The following is a 27,615-nucleotide window of genomic DNA, read 5'->3' as shown; positions in this document are numbered from 1 at the left end:
GACGCTTGGTTGCAGTCAAGATGACACTCTTGCTGAAAGGGCTCTATATTATGCAGACTCTACCCCTGCAACCGCCCCCTAGCGTACTGGACAAAATACAAAGGCACATCTGGGACTATATATGGGCTGGCAAGAAAGCCAGAATGGGGAACGCCCTAGCATATCTGACTCAGGCCGAGGGGGGACTGGGAATCCCACACTTGCTGAGTTACCACTATTAAGCTACATGGTAGAACGGTCACGGCCATACACAGAGAAGTATTGGTGTTTTATTGACCAAGCCATGGCCGGAGTAAATATCTTGAAGGTTCCATGGCTGCCAAAGAAACACCGTCCGTCAGGTGTCTATATCCCCTCTATCTTGAGAGCCACATTAAGGTCCTCGGATAAAGTTCAGGTGAGGAAGGGACTATTTACCCTGATCTCTCCGCAGAACCCATTCATTGAAAATCCAGCTTTCTCCCCTGCACAGAGCGAAACATTGTTCGCAGTTTGGTGAGAAGCCAATTGCAAAAGAATTGGTGACCACTTTGATGCGGATGGAATCATGGACTTTGCCCAGATACAGGGGAGTTATAATCTTCCAGACACAGCACACTGGCAATATCTAGCGGTCTGCCACTGGGTTACATTCCCATTAATACGACCTCATGCGAGCAGACCCCTAACGCCATTTGAAAGATGATTGCTTACACGCACATTGAATAAGCGACTTTTGTCTGACATACACACCTTTCTAATTACCCCACCTACGTTGCCTCAAACGTCAGCCAGGCGTAGATGGGAGTTGAAGCGGGGTCGCTCATTTACGGATAAGGAGTGGCATGATATCCTTCATCAGGCATGGGTCACCGCCCGCAATATGACTACTAAAGATATGTTTATAAAGATGATAGCCCACTATTGGTACTACACACCAGTGAGGGTTGCTCTGTGGAGAACACATAGCGACAGTAGGTGTTGGCGTAACTGTGGCCAGGACGGCACGCTTACTCACATACTGTGGCATTGCCCCTAAATCAGTTCTTTTTGGGAAACTGTCTTACAGGCTGCAGATGAAATATACAACACCGCTATTTGAAGATTCCCTAGTTACGTGTTACTGGGACTCACTAACTCGCAAACATACCCTCTCCGTTCCCTTAGAGGCCGTGCTATCACACTAGCCCTAGGGGTGACTAAGCAACTGCTACTCTCACACTGGGGCTCAGATGTAATACCCACACACACTGACTGGCTACATAAACTATGGAGCATACTAAAGATGGAAAAACTGACAGCGGCAGTGGCTGGCCTGCTGCCCCTTTTTGATAAAATGTGGGGTCCGTGTATCCGATATCTATCAGAGGAGTTTAGGGAACTGACATGCCCGCTGTATCTACGTATCCTCCAATTGACCATTTCTGATATTGACGGAACATAGGGGGTTAGACTGCTGAGGCAACGAAGAGTGGTCCCCATACTGTTTGTTTATTTTTCTTCTTACCCACTGGACTCTACCTAGGAATGGTCTTCATCATAAGTGTTCTCCTCACCCCTTCCCTACTCCCCTTTTTCCCATTGGATGTAGGTGGGAATTGTTGTGTTGTTCTTTGACTGTCTTATATTATAAAATAAAATACGTTTTAAACATGAAAATGATAGCAAGCCCTCCACCCTGGTGATAGGGTTTGTCCTGTCTCGGAAGTTCTACTGCAATGTCTGGGCTACACCAGTCTTTTAACCAGGTTTCAGTTACAGGCAAAAAATGTAATTCAAAATCAGGAATAAGGGTTTTTGGGCATGTTTGCTCAAAGCGCCCTGGGAAACGCGCGTGCTAAGAGGAGACGAGCGAGATGGATACAAAGGATCCATCTTACCAGAACAACTGCTATATTTTCTGTATGAAACCAGGAACTCTAATTTACTAAATTGTAGAGTCATATCACGCTGTGACACAGTATTGCAGATGTCTTTCAGCGTAGGAACAGAAAAAGAAATACCTTGTATCAGCAAAGCAGCATGGCTGGCCCTGGCCACGCCCGGGTCGCGGATGGGCACAGATGGATTTGCGTTAGGCATGTCTGTGCCACAGGGCAGTTAAAATAGAGGTTGCTAAAAACAACTAGAGCACCTAGCCCAAAAAATGGTGTCCCGGGAAGTAGGTTCCCGGGAGGCGTGAGGCGCTAATGCTGAAAGTGTCAACAGTAAAAATCAAGTAAAAGAGATACAATAATTCCCTCCACTCTCAGCTTCCCCCAGCAATCACACAGCCAATGAGAGCATAAAAGTTTTGTAGACATTAAGTTTTGTTGATATTAAAAATCAAGATGTCCAGGATCGTAATACAGCTACAGCAGGAGCTTTGAGAAAATGTAGCTGTCCCCTGATAATTTCATTGTTTGATTTGAGCAATGATTTCATTGTTTGATATGAGCATACTCCACAGACTAAAGTGACGTGGTGGGTCAATAAAAAGTCGGCTTCAGTTAGATGTGGAACTAGCCCACTCAAACGTTCTACAGAAGCGGGAGCCGGAATGCCTCGTTTGGTTGCACAAAGATCAATGACGTGAATGCTAGGTTTTTGCTATTACATGCATTGTGCATTGGGCCGGTCTTGTACACGTTTGCTTGGAGAGTCAATCTAATAGTGCACGTGACGATCAATGGGCGGGATTGACCCGTTTTGAAGAAACGGGTGTTCTTTGAAGTTGGGGTGCCTTTAAATTTAAATGTTTGATTTAATGGTGACCGTTTTATGCGTCTCGTAGAGCATTTCATTGATCTTCCGATCGCTCTTTACAGGGTCTCTGAAGTTACGCCAGCACATTTAACGGATTGACGGGCGTTGTCATTTTGTTTTGTATAACTATGTTGTTTTCATGCAATCGGTGTGGCAACACATTGTTTTGGGACGGAATCGGCTATGACGTTGGATTGATACGTTGTTTTTCTTCTTCTAGCTCGAGTTGAAACATAAAAACATGACGATTTGAGAACAGATTAGCGCTTCCATACAACTGCTGAAATAGTACATCTGGCAGGTTCTCTTGCCTCTATTCAGGTAGCAGCAACATGCCTGTCAACTTTGTTGTAACGCACGGCTTTCTTTCTGTTCCAGCTGAGCAGTCATTGGCTTTCCGGATTAAATCCATTTTTACAGTGAAATTTGTGAAACAGAAGTAAGTGCATGGCTTGGGATGTTGAGCTTTATCAAAAATAAAACGATGGGTTTTAAGAAAGAATTCTTCCAAGTTTTGTATATATTTTTTTCTTCCTTTCCATTCATTTCATATGTGGGAATTGCTTTGGATTAGAGTAAGTAGGTTTCATTGTTCTACGTACAATATTGTATAGATTTGGATTTCTTTCGTAGTTGCGGTTACATTTATTTTCTTCTCTCATAGGTTGGAGTGCTCTTCCAGTTCATGGTCCTGAGGAGAGCCCTGGCTTGATGGGTTGGAAACACATCAACAGGATTTTACTGGGGATTTGGTTAGGAATTTGGCTGGGATAAAGGGAACCTTTACGATTTTTCTAAGTCATTTTGGCCCCTCTCCTATTAAAGACCGATTACAATCAAAATTATAATTGTGGTCCATTCCCTGAGTATAAGAGACAGGAGTTTTTTGTTTTTTTTTGTAAAATAATTTGTTTGAAATGTCTTTTCCTGTTTTAAATGATTGAACTGGTATTCAATGCGGTTACATGGTAATGTTGTCTATTTTCAAACAGTCTGTTTGTCATGTCAGTGTTTAATGTTCATCTAACATCAGTGTGTTTGGGTACGATCAAGACAACAAGGTGGTAAAGCCATTTGTTGTATTATGGTCTCTCTGAAGTTAATGACATATTTTCAAAAACATTTTTGAAGAGTGTTAAAAAAATGTAAAGTCATTGCATAAATAAATATGTGGTCACAATGAGGCAAGGAGTTGCGTCCATTAATTAATTATTGATTTGTTCACGTTAGTAAAGGTATTTGTTTTTAGTATTAATCACTTTTAGAAAGTTGGCATTTTTCTTGTTTTAGCCATTAGATGTCTGCTGCCTTTCTATGCTAAGAGGTCTGGGTGAGGTAACAGCTGGAATTTGTGATTTCCTCCTAGTCAGCAACACACAATGGGAGCTTAGGTGTAACCTGATGGGCCTTGATGGTCCATCCTGGGAAGGATGAGAGGGAGAAGCTGGGTACAGTCTCACACCTGAAAACGCTGTGTCCTGTCCACACACAAAGGGCTGCATAACCTGTTTTAGTGAGTCTAGACCCAGAGCAGGGAGGGCAGGGACTCTGTGCACTTCTAAGGCATGTCTTTGAAGTCTCCCCCACTTCAAAGGTCCAACTGGGTATAAGTACTGGACATCTGACACCACCACTTCAGTACACTTCTGGACCTGTGGATACCTTGCCATGAAGAAGGACTGCTGGGCTGCTAAAGATTTGCCATTCCGCTGGCCTGCTACTCTGCTGGACTCCTGGTTTGCTGTGCTGACCCGCTGCCTGCTGCCATCTTGCCTGGGAGTGAGAAAGACTGGACCTGCATCTCTCCAGCTCAGAGTGACTCCAAGGGATAGTTGGCTGGTATCCTGATCTGAAGTCTCAGGGACATAAAAGACTTCCAAACCCTACTTCTGCACCTAGGCTTTGCCATCTGTGAGTCTGCCCTACCAAGTCGTGCATTCCCAGTCCCCAACCCTTAGAATTGGGCCTAAGGTATTTGCTCTAGCAGATCAAATGCATCGTCTGCTGAGGGAGCCGAACCAAAGTATCGCTGCTGCTGCATGGAGCAGAACCAATGCATTGCCACCACTGCATAGGTCAGAACGAGTGCAACAGTCTTGCATTACGCCTGCACCCCCCATCTTGGACCGAAGCCTTCAATTTGGAAAGCCACTGTTGTGGGGTTCATTTTAGAGCCTTGCTTGGGCACAGGTATTTTAGCTTAGGCCTGCGGCCTGTGCCCTTTTACCCAGTTACATGCTTTGTTTTTTATTTATTCATTTTTAATTCACTTTAGCACAACTGGCTTTTATCAGGGATGTTTTATTTTGCCGATAAGCTGCTATTATGCAAAAGTGTTGTTATTGCTTTCCTGGCACAACAGTTCACCGTGTACCTCTGCCCAAGAGGCTGTACATGATAATCTATCTATTACTGCCGCAAAGACAGCACAACACTTAGACACATGATCACGTCAGGCCTGTTTCTCAGAACACCCACACGCATTATTATGAAAAAAATCACACAGTCCAAAGAAGGATATAGAGGTCATTCCGGCTCAGGGATCCATCCTGTGCTGTATGCAATTAATTGCTACGTTGCTGACCTCAGCCCTGTCTCTGCAACCAACTGACAGACAGAGGCAGACCCCTGTTTTTCAGGCATGGGGGCGAGTGTTCCTTCTATGAACTAAGGACAAGCAGAGGAAAGGGATATTACTGCCAGGCTCTCGCATGGATGTTAGGAATTGTGGGTAGGAATCCTTAGGCACTTGTCTATTCCAATATACTGGGGTTGTTTATTTTATTTTCACTCATGGTAACAATCATGATTGCGCTATGTTTCATCTTCCTAATAATCGCAGCTCATATATTTTATCATAGATTGCAGTCCTTTCAATAAATGTATTGAAAACTGGCCTGTATCTCTTTGTCTGTCTCTGTGTGTGAGACCTGTGCTAATAAAAGAAAGGGACAGAATCTGCCAACCACGAATTCCCTAAGGAGTCAGAGTGTCATGCGTCAGGCTGCCACAAATCACCTTTACTTCTAGGTTTGGGTAAGGTGCTGCTAGCTAGCCGAAAGGGTTAGGCCAACAGCTACCAAAGAGTGTGGTATTGACTCAGTCACCTACATGGGGTGGTGCTGCCGCCCAAAACCATATTCTTGTTCCCATGACAAGAGCCCTATGACACCCCTGCGTGACTTTCCCCGGTGCAGGCACCTCACATCCCTCATCAACGGCAGACTCAGCACTCATCCAACTCAACATATCACTTCAGCTGTGCCGAGCATCCCTGACACCGGCTTTCACATCATAAGCCCTGTTGACAGGATCCTCGATGATGATGCAACAGGACCTCGCACAGCAGCCTCACCGCATCTCGGAACCGATGCATCGCCTCGTCTGTGCGACGCATCTTTTTATTTTCTAAAAATTCCTAACTCAAGGACTATTTATTGGATTTTTGTTGTTTTGGTCTTGTTTTATTCATTTAATTAAGTTCTATTTTTCTAACGTGGTGTGGGACCCTTTTTGTGTGGTGCTTTCATTGTTTTACTGTTTGAGGTATTTCAAAAATACTTTACACGTTGTCTTTAAGTAAAGCCTGACTGCTCTGTGCCAAACAACCAGAGGGTGAACACAGGTTAATTTGGGGTTTGCTTGTGCTTACCCTGACTAGTGTTGTGATTGCTTCTTGACCAGGGCTCACACCCTAGTCAACCAACAAGCCAAATTCTCACAAGTATGCATACTTATAGTAACATGCAATATCATAGCTGAAGAGCAACTACATGTGATATCACAGGTGAAGTGCAAGTGGTATTAGAAATATACAAAATAGGAAAGTGTGAGAAATAGGACAATAGTTGTATAATCTCATTTTATGACAAAATAAAACCACCTTAGGGCACTTCTGGACTCCCCTTGTGATTCAGATATCATAACAGAGCAGCCCAGTCCTCTGTATTGGTGGCAGATGAGTGATCCAGGAACACATGTGAATTAATATTTACTGCATCATAAATCAGAATGTGATCCCACAGAACAATGTGTGAGTGAACATGGTAGGTCATAGACCTAGAAAACTCTGGTGCAGGTTTTAATTATGATATTCAGTCTTTCGTCTTTGCTCAAGTATTGTACTGTAAAGTCGGAGCAAGAATTTTACCACCAACGTAGAAAAAACAAGGGAAACAACCAATCTCATTGCGGTACCTGCACCTTCTTTAACATTGCCATATTGAAACACCACAAGAATATAGAAATCACCTTTAACCCACAGTGAACTAAAATATTCTTACCAAAGAAACAAGGGGTGAACTATTAAATGCTGATCATGCATTATAGAAATGCAGTAAGCTAGACATACTACTTTTCCTGTAATTATCATACATGGTAAACACACCTTTAACAATTTCCCTGGCGAACACAAACACCAGTTTAGGATCATTGTAATATCAAATTTGGGGGTTGATTTGTTATTTTATTCTTGTGTGGTGTTAGCAAGATTCCAGGAAGATTAATTTAGAGCGTTTTGAAAGCATCCATTTTTTAAAAATCTTTCAAATCCCAATGTTTAATTTAACATAATAATTGATCATCACTATAATAGTGCTGGTATTTATAAACTCATATTGAGCTAATGGAACTTATTCTAAAGTAATTAAAATAGCACCTCTAGAAATAAGTGGGGAAATATGACAAAGTAAATGAAATGGGTTGCAGCATTTCTTCATTAATAAATATAAATGGTAAGTGAACAGACCAGGATTAGGGCACTTTATGGAAAATGATGGGAACAAGCAAGGGAATAAAGCTTGACACTAAAAGAAGGCAGATTGACTAGAGATTGAGATGTAGGCAGAACTAAGGGGAAGCCCATGTACAGCCTATTGAAGGACACATGGTCTTGACACACTGTGGGGGTCATTCTAAGTTTGGCGGGCGGCAGTCGCCGCCCGCCAAACTTACGCCGCCAAATGACCGCTCTGCGGTCAATAGACCGCAGGGGCCATTCAGACTTTCCCGCTGGGCCGGCGGGCGCCCGCCAAGGGAGCGCCCGCCAAGGGAGTGCCCGCCGGCCCAGCGGAAAGGCCCTGCAACACAGAAGCTGGCTCCGAATGGAGCCGGCGGTGTTGCAGGGGTGCGACGGGTGCAGTCGCGATTTTCACTGTCTGCTATGCAGACAGTGAAAATCATGCTGGGGCCCTGTTAGGGGGCCCCACGACACCCGTTCCCGCCATCCTGTTTCTGGCGGTGAAAACCGCCAGAAACAGGCTGGCGGGAAGGGGGTCGGAATCCCCATGGCGGCGCTGCTTGCAGCGCTGCCATGGAGGATTCTCCCAGCCGGGGCTAATCCGGCGGGAAACCGCCGGACCCGGCTGGGCGACCGCGGCTGTCGGAATGCCAAATGAAGCACCGCCAGCCTGTTGGCGGTGCTTCCGACGACATCCACCCTGGCGGTCATAGACCGCCAGGGTTGGAATGAGGGCCTGTGTATCTAAATACAGGATAATTTTTGTGCACTGCCTGACTCAAATTAACAGACAGTAAACTCAAAACTTAGCTTGTGTTCAACATTTTCAGGTTAAACCTCTTTATAAATGATGGTCCATCCATACATACGTTTACCTAAAAAATATAAAAAACAATCATGCAACATTGGCCAAATTAGAATATGCCTTTGCCAACTGGTCTTGAGAGAAAATTGGGCTCCAATGTTAAACTAAAGGGAGAGGCAGTGTGTGATCAGGCAGAACAGAGCACAGCGGTCTCCATCAGTGAATGACAAAAGCGGCAAATAGATTAAAAGAACAGATTCAAGTTCCTATTAAAAATTATGGGTGACCTCAGCAGTCATGGACCGAGCTAATCTGTAATATACAGTGGGTCTGCCTACCTTCTAAATAGGAAATATGCAAAGTAAAGTCTAGTGGGCCAGCATTACATTTGTGCTGATTGAACTGACTAGCGAAACATTATCACCGACATTGTCAACTGAAGAAAGATATAAAATTATATATAAAGGGAAATTATGAGTTTATTTTGTGAAAGTTAGCTTTTTCCTGCAATAACATATAAGAAATAGGCATAGTATTTTGTTTTCACCAAATAAAAAGTAAAGTACAGGTTGGGGTTGTCTTATTCGTGGTTTGTTTGTTTGGTACCTCAGCCTTTTATTCAAACAACTGGATTCAGTGATGTAGCCATCAAGCGAAGCTGTTTATTAATGGACAGCTATCCCTTTGTGATTACGAATCAAGGTTTGACTGTTTTTGAGTTGGAGCTTCTGTCACTCGTCATTGAAATAAATACTCTGGGTTAGAGAGACATGGAAAGCTAAGGAGAAGCCACACTAGTGCACGTGGAAGTAGAACAAATTGTGGTAACAGAGCCCGCACATCGGATACGCTTTCAATAATTCAACATCCTCTGGCTGCCTGTAATTTAATTATTTTATGCAGAGAACACAGAAAGTGTTCTTGCACTCATGTTAACCACTTGACATTTGCTTTCCTTTAAAAGGCTACATTTAAAAAGTCTGGGTATGTTTATTAATTAGTGATTATGAACACCCAGTAAACAACATTATCTTGTGTAAAAACACAACCTCTCATCGCAGCAGGTGGGAAATGTATTATTCGCCGAATCCATATGCTAAACCGCCCTGGAATGATCACAAATGAGCTGGGTGGCGAGGCGAAGGCAAGTGAACCAGGCACTGAATTCGCTTTCGTTGTAGGTCGGAAAGATTACGTTTCAAATCGTAACAAGATGGGGCTACAATAATCCAAACATATAAATATTAACCTCGTCAAGCAGCAGGGAGGCTCATGCTATAGATTCGTGTTTACATTAGAACAGAAGAATCTTTACCTCTCCACAAACAAGCAATGGCAAAGCCAATAGGTTTGTCTTGCATTTTGAGAGCCGATTGAAACATAAAAAAAGCCTACTGCCACGAACGTCATTTAGGGGTCACCAATGGTCGCAGCTCCGACCCCTGGCCTGCCTCTTGCTACCCTCGGCACTGTCTTTGCGACTACTGGCCTCAGAGGTGGCAAATTCATTGCCAGCAACACAAAGGCAGTTTGTCCTTAACGTCAGTTGGGGCTCTGCTCTCTTTATTTTCTATCAATTTTTTAAAATAAAAATGGAGTACAATTACCCGGAATATGCCGTTCCATGGCAGCTGAGGCAGGTAAAAAATGCTTTCAAATGATTGTTGTGTGCGTGCTTGTAGGTGGAAATGTGTTTATATTAGAGAGCGTATGTACGTGGGAATTTGTGCATGTGTGTGTGAGTGAAGATGGAGGTCAAAGGGTATGTGATGTCACTGCCGCTACCCCTGGCATTTTGGTGAATTGACGTCCATGCCTGCTGCCCTGAAAAAACAATGCAAAAGTGATTGATTGCTGTTTAGAATGCATCTATGAGATTAATAATATAAATAATTAATGTGTGATGATGTCGTTCCTCACGCAATCCAAAGCAAGCAGAGCATAGGAGGCGAATGATACACGGAATAGCCATTAACATTAGGTGAGAGACAAATAATCTTGGTGGTGTTCAAGCCATCCTTAGTGTAACAGTAGGTCAGCAGACAGATACACTGTCAAGACAGACTTAGGAAGGTACTGTGCAGTCAGTTGTGAGTGTGTGAATGCTGAGTATTCTTGCTAAGCAAAAGCAACCAAATTAAACAGACCCATACGTTGCCAGCAGGTAAAGCCCACAAGACTACTGATTTATCATTCTCCTCTTTGGTGTGAGCCCTTCACATGAAAACTTCATAGAACTGTGAGTAATACCATGCTGCGATGATACTGCTACTACGGTATTAATCCTGAATTTCGGAACACCTTGCAGAAATAGCAACATAGCTCATTTTCTATGCACATGGTTTTGTCGTACTTTCACTACCTTTTTAATTATGGCCTGCCTAAAGATGGCTTTAGTTGTCTCGTCAACCTAGTGTGCTATGACAAATTTCTCATCAATAATTTTATTACAAATGTTGCAGTGATAATATCGATGATGCCATAGAAGACGTCATCAATGATGTATTATGTGTGGTAATTAGTTGTGCATGGTGAGGGTGTGAGATATGGTTACCTCAGGGCACAAGTTATACTTACTTGAAATAACTAACTATAAAAGCTGAATTTCTATGGTTTGGTATGTGTTAATTCAGAACCTAACTATAATGTCCCTGTAACCTTTGTTTTTTCAGTGAATTTCTAAGTTTTTTTTTAACGTTAAGTAGTAATAATTACCTTTCTTTAATCCAGCCCTCGCCGCACCCAGATGCCGCCAGATCCAGTGGCCAACTCCCCCATAGGTATCCAAACCCGTGGCATGCACGGCCTTTGGCCATGCACGATGGGGGTTGGCCGCAGGGCCTGCCCTGCAGCCAACCCCTGTACGCATCCAACCCTGCACCATGCACGGCCTTTGGCCATGCACCGAGGGGGTTGGCCACAGGCGATTTTTCAATGTGGAATTGTACAGAAAACACCAAGTTGGGAGGATTTGTCCTTTCCAGAAGCGGGCATCTGCTATGTTTATATTTGTAAATTCTTCCCTTTGGGATTGAATTTCTGTGAAATCAGCATCGGTGTCAGTATGGATCCTCAACTGCTTATTTATCCACAAAGAGTCCACAGTTTTGTGCAAAATGTCTACTCCATCGGAGTACTTTCTACTGGCTAATTAGTAAGTGCTACCTCGTTGAATAAATGTATACTGCATAATCCACCTCATAGAGGACCACGAGGTAAGGCCTCCAGTGACCATTAAGTAAGTGCTTCTTTGTTTGATGGAGATGTGCTCATAATCCTCTGCATCAGGAACGCTTGGGGAGCTTTTTGGTAAACTGTCCATCAAGCTTAAAAAAGGCGGGAAGACTAATGCATACCACTAACATATAGGGGGTGTGGCCAAATGGACGGTTCATTGAGGTAATTTTGCGAATTTGCATACTGGTCGTAATTAAAAGGGTGAAGGATGGACACTGCTTTCCACAGCAGAGGACACAAGAGATGTAGGTAGACTGCAGGGGGAGCCTCAATTCTCCCCCATATCATTGTTCCCGCATGCAAGGAGCAGCATGAAATACAGCTCCCTGCATGTAGGAGCAATTGTTTCATCTGTTTTCCTGCCGACTTGACTCTCTAGTACAGCCTATGCCATTGTACGATATTCTACTGCACTGTACGCCCCTCCAATCTACGAAACTGTATTACACTCTATGCCACTGTCTGACATTCTACTCCAGTCTACGATATGCCACTGTACAACAATCTACTGCACTCTATGCCCTTTCACTCTACACCACTCTACTCCACTGTACGACGCTGGATGACATGCCACTCCTCTGTACAACATGCCATTCCATTCTATGACACTCCACTTAACAACACTTTGCACCACTCCACTGCATGACATGCCATTCCACTTTATGACACTTCACTCCACTCTAAGGTACTCCACTCAACTCAACTCTACGACATGCCACTCCACTTTATGACACACCACCCAATTCTATGTGATGCCACTCCACTTTACACCCTCCAATGTTGAACACTTTAAAACATGCCACTCTATAACACACCACTCCACTTTACAAACCTCCAATATAAGGCATAGTATGACACTCTACCACACTCTACACCACTGTACAATACTACACTCTACACCACTTTAAAATACTCTACTCCACTGTACAATACTCTACACTCCTCCACTCTACAACACTGCACTCCACCCTACCACTCCATTACACAATTGCCTCCTCCACTGTACTCTAGGCTACTCCCCTCTACACCACACCACTCTATGCCACTTCACTGTACAACACTCTACTCACACTATGCCACTGCACCACTCTACAGTCAACAACACTCCACTTGACAACAGTGTACACCATGAGACGACACACCATGCCACTCCACTGCACGAGATGCCACTCCACTGTATGCAATGCTACACCACTCTAAAATAGTAGATGCTAATCCAGTTTACCATATGCCACTACACTCTGAGATGCCACTCCTCTCTACGTCACTCAACTTTACACCTCTCTACTCTGACAGTCTCCAGTATGTCACTGTATGAAACAGCACTACACTCTATACCACTATGCTCTACATCCCTCCACTATAAGACACTGTACACTACCCTACTCTACTGTATGACACTCTATGCTATTTCAGTCTATGAATCTACTCTCCCCTGTATGCCACTACTCCACTGTATGTCACTCTAACACAGTCTACGAAACTCCACTTTACGATTCTCCACTGCACAAGACTCCACTCTATGACACTCTACTTACGTGTACTCTACGCCACTACCCTATATGCCAATCCACAACACTCTACTCACTTTGGCACTCTAGAACACTACACTCATCGACACTCCACAACAGGGTACTCAACGGCACTCTTCTCAATGACACTCCGTTCCACGACACTACCCTTAACTCTACAAAACTCAATGCCACTCTGATGTACAACACTTCAGTGTACGATACTGTACTCCACTGTACAACAGTAGACACCACTCCAATTTAGACACCACTTCAATGTACGAGATGCAACCACTCTGAACGCCACTCAAGTTTATGCCCCTCCACTCTAAGACACTGTAACACATGCCACTCTATGACACAATACTCCTCTGTACGTCACTCCACTGTATGCCCCTCCACTATAAGACACTGTACGGCACTCTACAACAGTCAGTGCCACTCTACAGTACTCTACTACACTGTACACCACTCTATGATACCCTAGTCCACTGAACGATACTCCACTCCACAACACTCTACGACACTACTCCACTGTATGCAAGTTTATGACTCTTCTCTACAAAACTCTACTTTGCAAGATTCCACTGTAGGACACTCCACTGTACGCGCTCCACAATACTCCATTGTATTCTATGCCCCTCCACAACAATCCACTACATGCCACTCATCTCTACATAACTACTCAACTTTATGCCACTGTATGGCACTACACTCAACAGTACTCCATTTGACAACAGTCCACTCAACGAGACTCCACTCGCCGACACTGCACTGTACGATACTCCATTCTGCACCATTCTGCTTTACAACACTCCACTCCACTTTATGGCACTCTACTCTACAACAGTGCACTCACTCTAAATACAATCAGATATCACTGTAGAACTGTTTACAAATGTACAATGTAATATGAAGACTCCATAACGCACATGTTTAAATTACCTCAAACTTACCTTTTATCTCTATGTTAATTACAATGCTGTATTTTGGATACCTAAATAAATATGGCCAATATTAGCACAAGCTCTTTTTTTATTTAGTTAGTTTGAAAAATAATGTACTTTTTTCTCAAATTTTCTTTTTTTTTTTTTACAGGTCAACATGACCAACCAACAAAAAAATGAACAGGAAACAAGAGGACAACAAAGGGAAAAAATAAGGATGTTGGGGAGTACACTGGTGAGCCATGACCAGCTCACACTGTATGTTCAGATCTTTCTCTCCCACAACAATTACTGTATGGCACAGCAGACAATATGCTGCAGTACTGGCATACTGGTCAATCCTGCCTCGGTAAGTGGACTGGCACCATGGTACCAGGAGCAAGTACAGATGCTGGGACTGATGGAAGTGGGTGGTGGTGAAGGTCCTGCGGATGCTGAAGCGGTTGAACATGCTGCAACGTCTGAAGAAGAGGCCACTGCCAATGTTGCTGCTGCAGCCCCTTGCAACTACTTCTCATTGCTTTTTTCGTCCCAAGCCAACTTGGCTGAGTAGATCGGCTCCAGGTGCTTGCACATTCTCGTCATCCCAAAAGAGTATTGCTGTCTCTTACCACGTGCAATTATGTTTAAAAAAAGTTGCAGTTCTCCAGCTGGTGAGGAGAAAAACTGCCAGACAATATACTTTTTAAGCTTCTTCCTCTGCTTCACCTCCTGTTGCATCATCTTCTCTTACTGTTCTTGCTCCTCCTCCTCCTGAAGCACAACAGGATCTTGTTGGTGCACCATAAGAATGAAGAAAAGTGTCATAGGAGGGTTTGGTGCACAACATTTTCCCTCTGGGAAACAACACAACCTTCACCTTTGAAGATCTCACTGGAAATGATGAAAAATGGGTGTAAACTTTGTTTCCTATAATGGAGTTTTGGCGACCTCTGACCCTGCATCCTTGCAGGCAGGTCGCTTCCTCCTCACCACTGCTCCGGTAAGTGCTGCCATTGTTTTGGGCTTGTTTGGGCTTCTTGGCTTCTCCTCTCCCGGAAGGTTCGTGCTGCTGCTTCCCCGCGGCCCGTCCCCCTCCCTCCTCCTCAGAGCTCTTCCTGCTCCTGACTCCTGCTGCCCCCGCCCCCGCACTCCCATTGGAGGTTTCCCTTCCTCCTCCCAGCTGCCACTCCCTCCCACCTCCCCTCTTATGCCGGCCGCAGCGCAGCGGGTGCGTCGCTGGCACACCAAAGGCGCGCCAAAGGCAAGCCCGTCTGGCCCCGTCCACGACAAGACCGCGCTTAGGGCCAGACCCCTGGCCAACACGCTTCCCGCGCCACCGAACACCTTTACACTGCCAGGGCGCACCAAAGGACCCTTCTCCTGCAAAGCCTGCAATTTCACCTGCAACCTAACCTCCAAACTCCAAATCAAAACAGACAACCGCCTAAGATGCATCCTACTTAACACCCACTCCGTCCACAAACATGCAATTGAACTCTGGGACCTCCTGACCACATCCTCGTCCGATGTCGCATTCCTCACCGAAACCTGGATGAATTCGGCCTCGGAACCAGACGTAGCCATAGCCATACCAGAAAACTACACGATCACCAGAAGAGACCGAATCAACAGACCAGGAGGAGGAATCGCCATAGTCCACAAAAACACCATAAGAGTCTCCACCAACTCCCACAATACCATCAACTCCGCCGAGCACCTCCACTTCAAAATCCACATCAACGCCAACAACACACTCAGAGGAACACTGGTCTACAGACTCCCTGGACCCAGACCGCAGTTCTGCGACGACATCGCCGACGCCATCAGCTCCCAAGCCCTCGCCTCAACAGACTACAGTCCTCCTCGGTGACCTAAACTTCCACCTAGAAAATAACTACGATATCAACACCACCAACCTAATCGACAACCTCGCCAACTTCGGCCTCAAGCAACTCGTCACTTCACCCACCCACCCCGCAGGCCACACACTCTACCCCATCTTCTCAGCCAGCAACCACGTCTCTTTCAGCCACACCACCGAACTCAGCTGGACAGACCACTGATGCATCCACTTCTCCTACCAGAAACCAGTCACTCACCATTACCGCACACAACCCCCCCGACGCAACTGGAGCAAAATATCAACGGATCAACTGATCTCCACTCTCGCCCGGGCCCCACCCCCTGGGACTCCGGACCCCAACACAGCCACCACCAACCTGCATCGGTGGATAGAAGATTGTGCCAACACCCTCGCACCGCAAAAAAAAACCAAACACCTCCCACCGAATCAAGGCCAGCTGGTTCACCCCAGAACTACAGGAATCCAAACGGCTATGTCGCAGAATGGAAAAAACTTGGCACCTTGACCCTACCAACTCCAACCACATCGCTTTCAAGGATGCCCTACGCAAACATCACCAACTGATCCTCACCACCAAAAGGACCCACTTCAAAAACCGCATCGACGCCAATGCTCACAACAGTAAAGAGCTCTTCGGCATCATCAATGAGCTCTCCACCCCCAGGACCTGCTCCAACGAACCCCCGCCATCACAGGAGTTCTGCAACTCACTGGCAAACCACTTCCGTTGAAAGATAGAAGAAATCCACAATAGCTTCAAACCCCAGACCCACCAGCTGACTACAAATACCCAAGAACCCAATGCTCCAAGCAACACCCACCTCCTCCACACCTGGACCCCCATCAACATAGAGGACACCGCCACCATCATGGCCTCCATCCACTCCGGATCACCATCGGACCCCTGCCCACACAATATCTTCAATAAGGCAAATATCATCATCGTCCCCCACCTCTGCAAAACCATCAACAGCTCCTTCGAGTCAGCCACCTTCCCAGAAAGATCGAAGCATGCAGAAATCAACACCCTGCTGAAGAAACCAAAGGCCGACCCAGATGACCCCAAGAACTACCGGCCGATCTCCCTCCTCCCCTTCCCAGCCAAGGTCATCGAAAAAATCGTAAACAGCCAACTATCCCAGTTCCTGGAAGACAGCAAGGTACTCAACACCTCCCAATCCAGATTCCGCAGAAACCACAGAACCGAGACTGCACTCATTGCTGCCACAGACGACATTAGGACTATGCTCGACGAAGGAGAAACAGCAGCACTCATCCTCCTGGACCTCTCCGCACGGTATGTCATCACACTCTCCGCACACGCCTCCACAACGCTAGAATCCGCGACAAGGCACTCAACTAGATCTCCTCATTTCTCTCAGGCAGAACCCAGAGAGTCCGCCTCCCACCGCTCCTGTCAGAAGCCTCCAGAATCATCTGTGGCGTTCCCCAAGGATCTTCGCTCAGCCCCAGGCTCTTCAACATTTACATGGCCCCCCTCGCCAACATCGCACAAGCCCACCACATCAACATAGTTTCCTACGCAGACAACACTCAGCTCATCCTCTCCCTCACGAAAGACCCTACAACTGCAAAGAACAACCTCCACAACGGACTTCACGCCATCGCCAGCTGGATGGAATCAAGCCACCTCAAGTTAAACACAGACAAGACAGAAATCCTCATCTTTGGCACCAACCCCTCAACTTGGAATGACTCCTGGTGGCCCACCTCCCTAGGAACCGCACCCTCACCCATCACCCACGCAAGCAACCTAGGCTTCATCTTGGACTCCACACTCAGCATGACTCAGTAGGTCAATGCCATCTCCTCTTCCTGCTACAACACTCTCCGCATGCTCCACAAAATCTTCAAGTGGATTCCCATAGAATACCAGGAAAACTGTCACCCATGCCCTGGTCAGCAGCCGATTGGACTACAGAAACGCCCTATATGCAGGAATAACAACCAAACTCCTAACAAAGCTGCAAAGAATCCAGAACGCATCCGCCCGCCTCATTCTGGACATCCCACGCCACTACCACATTTCCCCCCACCTCAAAGACCTTCACTGGCTACTAGTATCAAAGAGGATCACCTTCAAACTCCTCATCCACGCACACAAGGCCCTCCAAGACACAGGCCCAGCCTACCTCAACAACGGACTCACCTACCACACCCCCACCCGCAATCTCCGCTCCACCAGCCTCGCCCTCACCTCCATCCCCCGCATGCACCGCACCACTGCCGGAGGGAGATCCTTCTCTCACCTAGCCGCCAAGACCTGGAACTCCCTACCGCTCCTCCTTCGCCAGACCCATGACCTCTTGAAATTCAGGAAACGCCTCAAGACATGGCTCTACAACCAGTAGCTCCCCCCAGCGCCTTGAGACCCTAACAGGTGATTAGTGCTCTCTATAAATCCTTGATTGATTGATTGAGTTTTAAGTTAATGAAATGCTGTATAACAACCGCGAAGTACTGCAGTACTATTGGGTTAGTATCTAGGAGGTACTGCAGTACTTACAAAATGCAAAAAAAATATATATAGCAAAATGGACATACACATAATATAGGCTGGCTGCTACAAACAGGCTTTTTAAAGTAAATATATTCTATTTAAAAAAACTAAAGCATTTTGTCATTGGGTAATAGCACCAAGAGGGCTATGAACAGAATCCAATACTACTAAATACCAGACAACAACCATAGACATTATGGTGACTGTTAGAAACTAACACAAAATGGGCTATAAACATAGCCCAATACTACTAAATACCAGCAACTACTATAGAGATTGTGCTGTTTCTACATAAAAAGGTACATTTCTACATGAATTTGTATGGCTGTTCTGAAAAACAATGATGGATTAACTTTGCGTTATGTTACAAAAACATTTTTCATAAATTGAGAAAACCACAGAAGTTCAATGAAACAATCAAAGATTACAGCTTAGTTATAGTTCAGAAAACATTATTAATTATTTCTACACAAATCCAACTTAAACTACACAAACCATCCAAATTTTAAAGTTATAGTTACAACTTACATTCATAAATTGTGCCTCATCTGAAATGTCCTATAGCTAGCGCACCTTCATACACAGTGTTCTGAACTCAATAGCCACACCACATTAACTATAACTTGGAACTCTACTATGCGCAGTGTTCTCATAAATTATTTCATTAACACATCATGAGTCTTGTTAGGAATGCTATCATTTAATATGTAATAAGTGATGTAATATGAAAGGGAATAAGCAGTACAGGGAGAAGGCATGAGTTATACTTAATGTAGAGTGGCTAGCAAGTTCACAACATTGTGTATGTAGGTGTACTAGCTGTAGGATAATTTCAGCCACGGGCAATCGCTGGGGCCACATCCCAATGCATCATTTTTCTGACTGAGGTGGCATGATGGGCAAAAAACAATAGATTGGGGATGCAGTCTTGACCCAGCTGAAGAGCAATAAGTATGCAAAACTGGTCCTAGGTTGCTTGTGTCGTGGTTCAGGGAGGACCTGGCATGGCAGTTTGGGCTTGACTGGTCCCATAAAGAGCAGGGTCAAGACTGATTTGCATATAGCTGGGTCCAAACTGAAGTGGCATGGTGGGTGAAAAATGATGGATGGGGATGCGGTCCGAGCTACTGCCAGTGGTTGAGGTTAAGTCAAGCACTCCAACCATCACCTTGTTGTTTTTTTATTTGATGCCCTAAGTGTGCCAGATAAGCCCACATATGTGTCCCGGCCTCGCTGTGCTACTGAAACCAAGCTATACCTGGCTGAAGAGCCCTAGCCAGGGTGAAATCGGTCCCAGGTTGCTTTTGTTACAGTTCAAGGAGGACCTGGCCTGGCAATTCGGGCTGGATTGTTCCCATGAGGAGCAGGGTCACGAATGATTTGCATATGGCAAACTAGGTGGCACAGTGGGCAAAAAATTATGGATTTGAATGTGGCCCGAGTGACTGCCAGTGGCTGAGATTAATTCAAGCATTCCATCCATTACCTTGTTGTTTTGAATTTGACACCCTGTGTTCCAGGAGGCAGCAAGAGGCTAACTCCCTCGCCCTCTATCAGGCAGATATGAATTCTTCCACAAACAACCATTATTATACCCTTAGTGTCCAGTAAACTCTCTCCTAGATCAAACAAGGCAATTGAGAGAGTGAAACCAGTCTGTATTTGGTGAAGACCCCTTGCACTTTTTCCACACAAGATTTATTTTCAGCAATTACCAAGTTCCTCTCTAAAGGATGTGCTTTCTGGCTAAAGTTATCCCAGAGTACCTTTCTTTATTGAAAAACAATGTAACAGCAGCCTAGTTCTCTTTTGCTGTCCTCCCTCTGTCACTTAAGCAACTCCCAAAGCTAGTCCCACATACACCCACTAAGGGTCAAGAGAAATGTCCACCTTCTGTGCTCTGTATGGCACTGCTTGTTGGAGGAAGGACTCCCTTGACAAACACAATTTGTGTTGTAGATTTTTTAAATCTTTATTCGATCAGCATGTGATCATAAAAGAGTTATACAACCATTAAAACACATTCAGAATAAAAAGCAATTTAGAAAACAATGAAACTCATTACAATGCAACAGATGCCCTTTGTCTTATAGCATGTTGGATATGAATAGCAATTAAGAAACAAATCCTCACAGCAGTCAGAGACTGCAGAAAGGCTAAAGCAGCTCTATTATATCTAATATACATATCTAAAGTGCGAGTTGAAGAAAGAAGTGAAACTCATTACATTGGAACAGATGCCCTCTATCGCAGAGCACGTTGAAAATAAATAGCAGTTGAGAAGCAGATCCTCACAGTAATCCGAGACTGCAGAAGAGCCAAAGTGGCTCTACTATAACTAATATTGGCCTGTTTAAAGAAAAAGTAAAATATAACGCCTTCTCAAGAGTACACAGAATTTACAAAAAAAACAAAGTAAAACATGCTTTGTGCAGAGCAGCCATCACATGGACATGGGGGTAGATTAGCAAAATAGGAACCCTAGTGAGGGAATGCAACTAGAAGGTGTGCTGTGCTCAATCTGAACCTCACTAGTAGGAACCTATGATGTAGGTTACTAACCCATGTTAGGTAAGGCTCAATACCATTGGTTGTGCAAATCTCTAAAATAAATGCCTGGACAATAGGCACGTCGGCTTCCCCTAACACTTTCTCATCTGTGCATTTACCTAAAAACATTCTCTAAAGTGCTTCGGGAACTAGCCTTCAAGCTGTCTGGGGAGGGGGAAAAGATCTTCCAGACTCAGGCTGCGGTAGGTGTTGCAAATGTACCGGATCCAGGGGATTTTTAAGCAATGACCCAGCTTCAGACTATCAGTGAGCACCACCGGGATAAAAGAGGTTTGACTCCTTGTCCAGATCTTAAACCAAAGAAGGAGAGTTGAAACTTTATGGTATCACGGATAAACCCTAGCCTAGCCTCAGAACAGCAAATAAAAGAGCTAGTAGATTTGGACACAGCCAAAAGTCTCTTGATAAAACTGTTCTCAATCATTTCCAGCCCCACCTGCTCACAGAGGCCCCAGACATCTGCCCATAGCTAGCAATTGTGCAGCATCTGACTTTATAAATGGCCATGAGCTCCTTGATGGTATTGTTGCCTAGCCTGCTAGAGAAATTGAAGACAGCCTTCACATATTTTGTGACTACTGCAGCGCTAATGCTTTTCGAAGGGCCCCAGGTAAGGTTCTTGTCAAATGGGATTCCAAGATAGGAAAATGTGGGAACGGTGTTAACTCTGTTGCTATTCACTGTGAAAACATAACTTTCCTCCTCCCTGGCACCAAAGTCATAACATGGGTTTTGGCCTGATTGACTGTCAGGTCCAAGCTCATCATAAAACCACACAAATGATCAGTCCACACCGAGCTCCAACAGTTGGTCCTGAAAGCCATTTACATATAAAGAGAAGAGACAGGGCCAGGACACAGCCCTTGAACACACCTCTGGCCAGAATAAAAGCTGTAGTTCACCCCCCCAAAGGGCCGTACCTCACACTAGCAGTTGCTTCAATGTGAACTTGATGATATGCTGATCTACCCCCACACATGACATAATGCTCCACAACTTGGTTCTATTTACAGAATCACAGGTGGAACTCAGGTCCATAAATGCCAGGTACAGCTTGCCCTTCTTGGCCACAGTATATTTGCTCATTTAAAGGTATAGGTTAAGAGACTGTTCAACTGTCCCTAGGCCAGGAGGGAAACAAAATTGAAGGTCCGAGAGCACATTGTGCTCACTCACCTGTTTGCAGGTGCTCCAGCAGTAGTTTCATATCATTTTAAAGGTTAAATCAATCAGTGAAATGGGGCAAAAGCATTTTGGGTCGCCTTTATAACCCTTTTTAAAGATAGAAATGATAGTTGCATGAGACCAGCCCTTCAATAGACCTGTTACTGATATGGTATTAAAGACATTGGTCAAGAGTAGAGCCCAGAACAATAGATTGGCCATGAAAAGGTCAGCTGGTATCCCGTTCAGGCCTGTAGCTCTCCAGACCGGGCAACTGACTACTGCTGATATCACCTCACTCAGTTTGATCCCTAGACCAACAGAGGGCATGACCAGGGGCCAAGTAGGGACATTCAAACCAGGGGACAGTCGAGGTGATATTGCATCAGCATCAACTAGGGTGAGGTCTTCCCTAGATAAAGGTTTAGAATAGAGATACCTGAAATAAGCAACCCAGACTTCAGTGGGGATGGCAGTATCAAGGCCCGATTTCTGGATATTCTCCAAATAATTATAGTCTACTGTCACCCAGAAGGCTTTACTATCCTTTAACTCACTGGCCTGCAATAGGGGAAAAATACGCTTCCTCCCTAATGATATTCTTTAAGACCATGAGAGCATCTAGGCACACTGCCCTACAGCTATGTACCATCTCCTGATCCCTGAAACTACCCTGAGGGCTGCCAATAGCTAATTATGGGCCTTGGTACTGTTGGCACCAAACCATTTAGCATGCTTCCGGATGCCAGATTTGATTGGAACCGTGTTGTAGATTTATTTTTATAGGACCACGTGGGGGGGAGTTGGAGCAAGTTTCAATACTTTAATGACATCTTTGTGTAGACTTTCCTTTAAAGCCAGGCAACTGACAGCTTTAAACTAAGCAAAAATCAGGCATGAAAAAGTAAGACTGACATTTGACCAGTAGGAAGCCAACCAAAAAATCTGAATAGCCTTTTACTAAAATATTGCGACCAATATCTGGGGTTGTAATATTAATACTAAAAATAGAAAATATCTATGAATTGCAACTTCTGGGTTTTTAGCACATTCATAACAGAAGTTGCCAAATTAGTTTTCTATTTTAGGCCAGAGTACATTGAGCTGGAGTCTGGCCAGGAGGTCTGAGGCACTTCAGAGGACAAAGAACATATGTTTACATTAAAATAAAAACTAAATTGGACTGGATAATAAAGAGATGAAGCTCCTCACAAAAGAGGGCACCTCACTTGTAAAGAGCAAAGGGGGTTCACATTATGTACCTAATATGACACACCATTTAACACTCATTTCTACAACATATGATCAAAGCTTGCCTATGTCAGAAGAAAGCAGAAATAAATACTGCTTGGCAGCTTTTCAGTGTAAAATAAAGTGCTTTTTCATTCATTTTACGATAGCCACGCGCTCCCTTATATTACAACCATTATCTCAAACGGAATTTAAGGGTAATATGTTTTAATTTATAACAGAGTGACCAGCAACCATCCTCAAAATCAGTAGGAATGTATGTAATAAGCAGGAGGACTGAGTGATTTTTTTTTGTCTACACTGCCAAACACAGAAGAGGTGTTTGGAGGAACTTGAAAATAATATAAACCACTATCAATATGGGTAGCATTCCAACCATTGTTTTTAGCTCGCTGTTTAACTCTAGCCAAAGGCCATCTTTATAAAAATCAATAATGGCCCTGCTCCTCATTCTGAACTCCCTTGTGAGACTTCCTCAACAGGAAACAAAAGCAGCCCCAGGCCAGTTCCAGCCTTATTAATCCTCAGTGAGGTATGAAGTCCCACGTCTAACCATAGCCTTGGCAATTTAGGGTGTTACATCATAAAAGCTGATACGAAGAATGCTTAAAGACAGTCCTCTGGCAATCACACTAGGTGGCATTCCAACTCAACGTTTAGAGTGGCAAAGTGGGTGGAAAATATTGGGGTTTAGAAATGCACTCAGAGCAAGTGCCAGTAGTTCAGGCTTTTTGAAAGACTTTCTCCATCACCTTTTGTCTGTTTCACGTAATGTCCTAATTGGTCAAGGGTATTCCCAGACATAGGTCCCTTGCTCTCTGCGCTGCAGGAGCCAAGTCATATCCCACTGACAAGGCCTATCAAGTGTGAAACCGATCTTAGGTTGCCTGTGTTCCTTTCTGGAGGGGGCTTGCCTGGAGTTCGGGATGGAAAGTTCTCACAAGGAGCAGCGTAAGTACTAAGTTCCATATGGTGGGCTTCTAAGGAGGCACAGGAGACAAAAAAGATGAGGTTGAAGAAGTAATTAACATTATGGGTATTAGGGTGCTGTCCTCCTTGTTTCTGCCCCTATTTCATTATACCAGTAGTGAAAATAACCTGTTATTCACTACTGCTCTAATGAATATTCTGACTCTTGATGAAGCCTGAGACGGTAAATCTGTCTGATAGTTGGTACAGGATGATTTAGGCACCTTTAACAGCTATCAGCGAGATTGCCCACGGCTGGTGAAGTCCCAGGGGTCTGCCACGCCTCAGGCCCTCCCCATTAGAGAAGCCCAGCAGTATCACTGGCATACCTAGCCCTGGGTGCTTTACGCTTAAGCCCTGCAGTGCACAGGGCTATCCCTAACTAGGCTCTCATCTCACACTCTCCCATATTGTCACTGTGTGGGATGGGGTCAGGAGGCTTACTGATCTACCACCACAGTGAGAAGAAAGAGGGAAAAAGAGAAAAAGCAGGAAACTGACACCTGGGGCCTTTATTCCAGCCTTCAGGTTACAGCTTCAGTGCTGAAGAAGAAGCTTTGATCCGGCCTAGCGCAATCAGCTGAAAGTAGTAAATAAACAAAACTCTGAAATGTGTGTGTGTGTGTGTGTGTGTGTGTGTGTGTGTGTGTGTGCATGTGTATGTAAAGCGTGTATGTGGGAGTAAGCATGTGTATGTGTGAGTGAGAAAGAGTAACAGAGAGAGTAGCAACAGTGAGTGACAGTGTAACTGCCATGGAGAATGAGTGAGTAAAAATAAGGGAGATTAAGAATGGAAGAATGAGAGACATTGTAAGACTGTGCATGAGTGACAGAGTGAGTGAGAATGAGTGCATGGAAGTGAGAGAGAGAATAATGGAGCAACAGTAAGGGAGTGTGAGAGAGAATGAAAATGAGTTAGTCAATGTAAGTGAGTTAGACTGTGTATCTTATGATTGTGAGTCTTCTCTGGCCTTGGCACATTGAAAGTAATTATTCAATTGTGAAGGCACCCGTGGCAAAATGTTTACATACTGGAGGCTATTTTTGGCCTCAGTGGCACCCAGGCAAAATGCTGGCACTAGCAAATTAGATGTAAATTTGGCATACAGGACATGCTGATGCTAGCATACAGGGAGTAATTCATAGCTTAAGAGGAACCGCTAGCCAAATGTTGGCAGCATTTTGGAGGAAAATCTTGGCATTATAGGCATTCATGGAAAAATACTGGTACATTGGAGGTTATTCTTGGTATAAGATATACTAAGGCAAAATGCTGGGTCTGGCACGCCAGAGGTAATTCTTGGTATATGGAATGCCTGAGACATAATTCTGGTGCTGACAATTGGACATACTTCTTGAAATAAGGGGTACCCGTGGCAAAATACTGGAGCTAGCATCCTGCACATAATTCTTGGCACAAGGGGCACCCATGGCGAGCTGCTGACACTGGCATACTACAGCTAATTCTTGGCACTAAGAATGACAACCACAGCCTTGGGGGTGGGGGAGGGTGGCCAGTAGCTATGAAAACATGCTGGCCATGACGTACTAGTGTTAATTGTAGACATGTGGGTCACACATAGTGTATGGATGCAGTCAATGGCAAAATTCTGGCACTGGTTCATTGTATGTTATTCTTAGCATTCAGGTCACCCATTGCATATGAGAGACAAAATGCTAGCTGTGGCACAATGGAAGTGATCAATGACCTCCAAGAGCACATATTTTGGCAAAAAAGTGGGTCAACTCCTGGGAAGCGTTTGGCTTAACTGACTAGGTACTTCAATATTTATTGAATGCCCTTTCGGAGCCTATGGTTTTTTAGCAAATGTATGTGACAATAATGCTTGAACATACACCATTTGACTACATTTAAGAATTTAAAAAAATCTCATGGGGTAGATCCTGCCTGGACCCTTTACTAGTTGCAAGCATTCCTCCCATCACCTTTTGCGTGTTTGCCCACAATGTCCCTATTCCGATTGTAAACGGAGAATGTCGGCTTCCCGTTCTCCCAATCCAGCACCTCCCATAAGCAGTGCTTTAAATGGGCCGGTACTGTACGGTACTGAGACCGGCCCTTTTTTATTTTGAGGGGGACAGCACCTGCACTTCATGGGAAAAACGTAATACTTTTAATTAGAGAGTACCTGCACTTTTATTTTTCCGTTTTTAAGCACTGCTCCTGAGTAATATTTTATCCGAAAATATATGTCAAATAAGGAACAGCAAACATTAGTTAATAAGAATGAGCGCAGCACCACATCTGAGCGATATCAAAGATTGCCCTACAGAGAGTGTTTAATTCAACAAGTGATGTGGTAAAATCATCTAAAGGTTTTTTGTAATTTATTACTACATTTCAATGGGTAGTTGAACTTTAGATGTGCCAAGTGGCTTGTTATTTATTGGTTCGTCACTGCATTTCAATGGGCAGTTGAATTTTAGATGTTACAATTAATGTGTTTAAAGGCAAACCAGGTCCTTTACTTCTTAATTGCAGAATGTATTTTGCCCACCTCTTTAAGTCCATTAATAGTTTACTCCATGCATTACGCAAGACGCACGGGGTTGTAAAGTTAAGGCATTCGATCACCACTTATTTACCTGCGCACAGTCCTATCGAAAACCATTTTGAAGAAAAGAAAGAGACTTTTTAAATATATTTGTATAGCACAGTTGAGAATGTTACCTTGGACCCATCGTTCTGTTGGCATATTTACAATAACATTTTCAAGGGAATACTTGGACAGCTTTGGAATGAAGGAAGGGTGTATGCAGAATGTTCTGTTCTCAACATGATAGATCATATGTGGTTGCAAAAACAGAAGGGGCATATTGCTAATCGCTACTCCTGCAAAATCGTCATAAGAGAGGCCAGGTAATGTAAGGTGGATTTGTAGAGGGCTGCTTGTCACCCATGAGGGTATCCAGGTTCTGACCAATATGGGTTCTGATGCAATAAATGAACTACAAGCAGAAACATTATGTCAACTCATATTCAATAAAATACAGAGACAAAATACAGTGCAAATTACATCTTACCTGCTTGAAACAGACCCAGCTTTAAAAAGACCTTCTTTTTGGTGCCTTTTAATGATGTCATTTACATCTGTGAATCGGTTGTTAAGGAAACATGGGTAAGGTGTGAGTACAACAATGTTTCTTTCAAAATAGAAAGGATGACAATGATTGGACAGTTTCCGCAAAAAGTCACTTTGTCTAGAGTGACGTCTTGGACATACTAGTCACCCTCCAATCTTTGTAGTGACTACCCATGAGCTCCAGAATTCGATTCTAGGTTGGCATGAGAACTGTAGTAGTCCTGACT

General features: G+C 44.4%; 1 protein-coding gene across 2 annotated transcripts in view; it reads right to left on the bottom strand.

Moving 5' to 3' along the window:
- The window catches only part of CAMKMT (calmodulin-lysine N-methyltransferase), a 1,452,342-nt gene that overhangs the window by 171,305 nt on the left and 1,253,422 nt on the right, over positions 1-27,615 (bottom strand). For both annotated transcript variants that reach the window (XM_069234007.1, XM_069234006.1), the window contains exon 7: positions 27,330-27,396. In XM_069234007.1, coding sequence (XP_069090108.1) covers positions 27,330-27,396 — 67 coding nt within the window. The remainder of the gene's footprint in view (positions 1-27,329; positions 27,397-27,615) is intronic.

Source organism: Pleurodeles waltl, chromosome 5, assembly GCF_031143425.1.
Source record: "Pleurodeles waltl isolate 20211129_DDA chromosome 5, aPleWal1.hap1.20221129, whole genome shotgun sequence".
Taxonomy (NCBI): domain Eukaryota; kingdom Metazoa; phylum Chordata; class Amphibia; order Caudata; family Salamandridae; genus Pleurodeles; species Pleurodeles waltl.
Note: the sequence above shows the minus strand (reverse complement) of the source record. Positions and strands in the feature narration are given on the sequence as shown.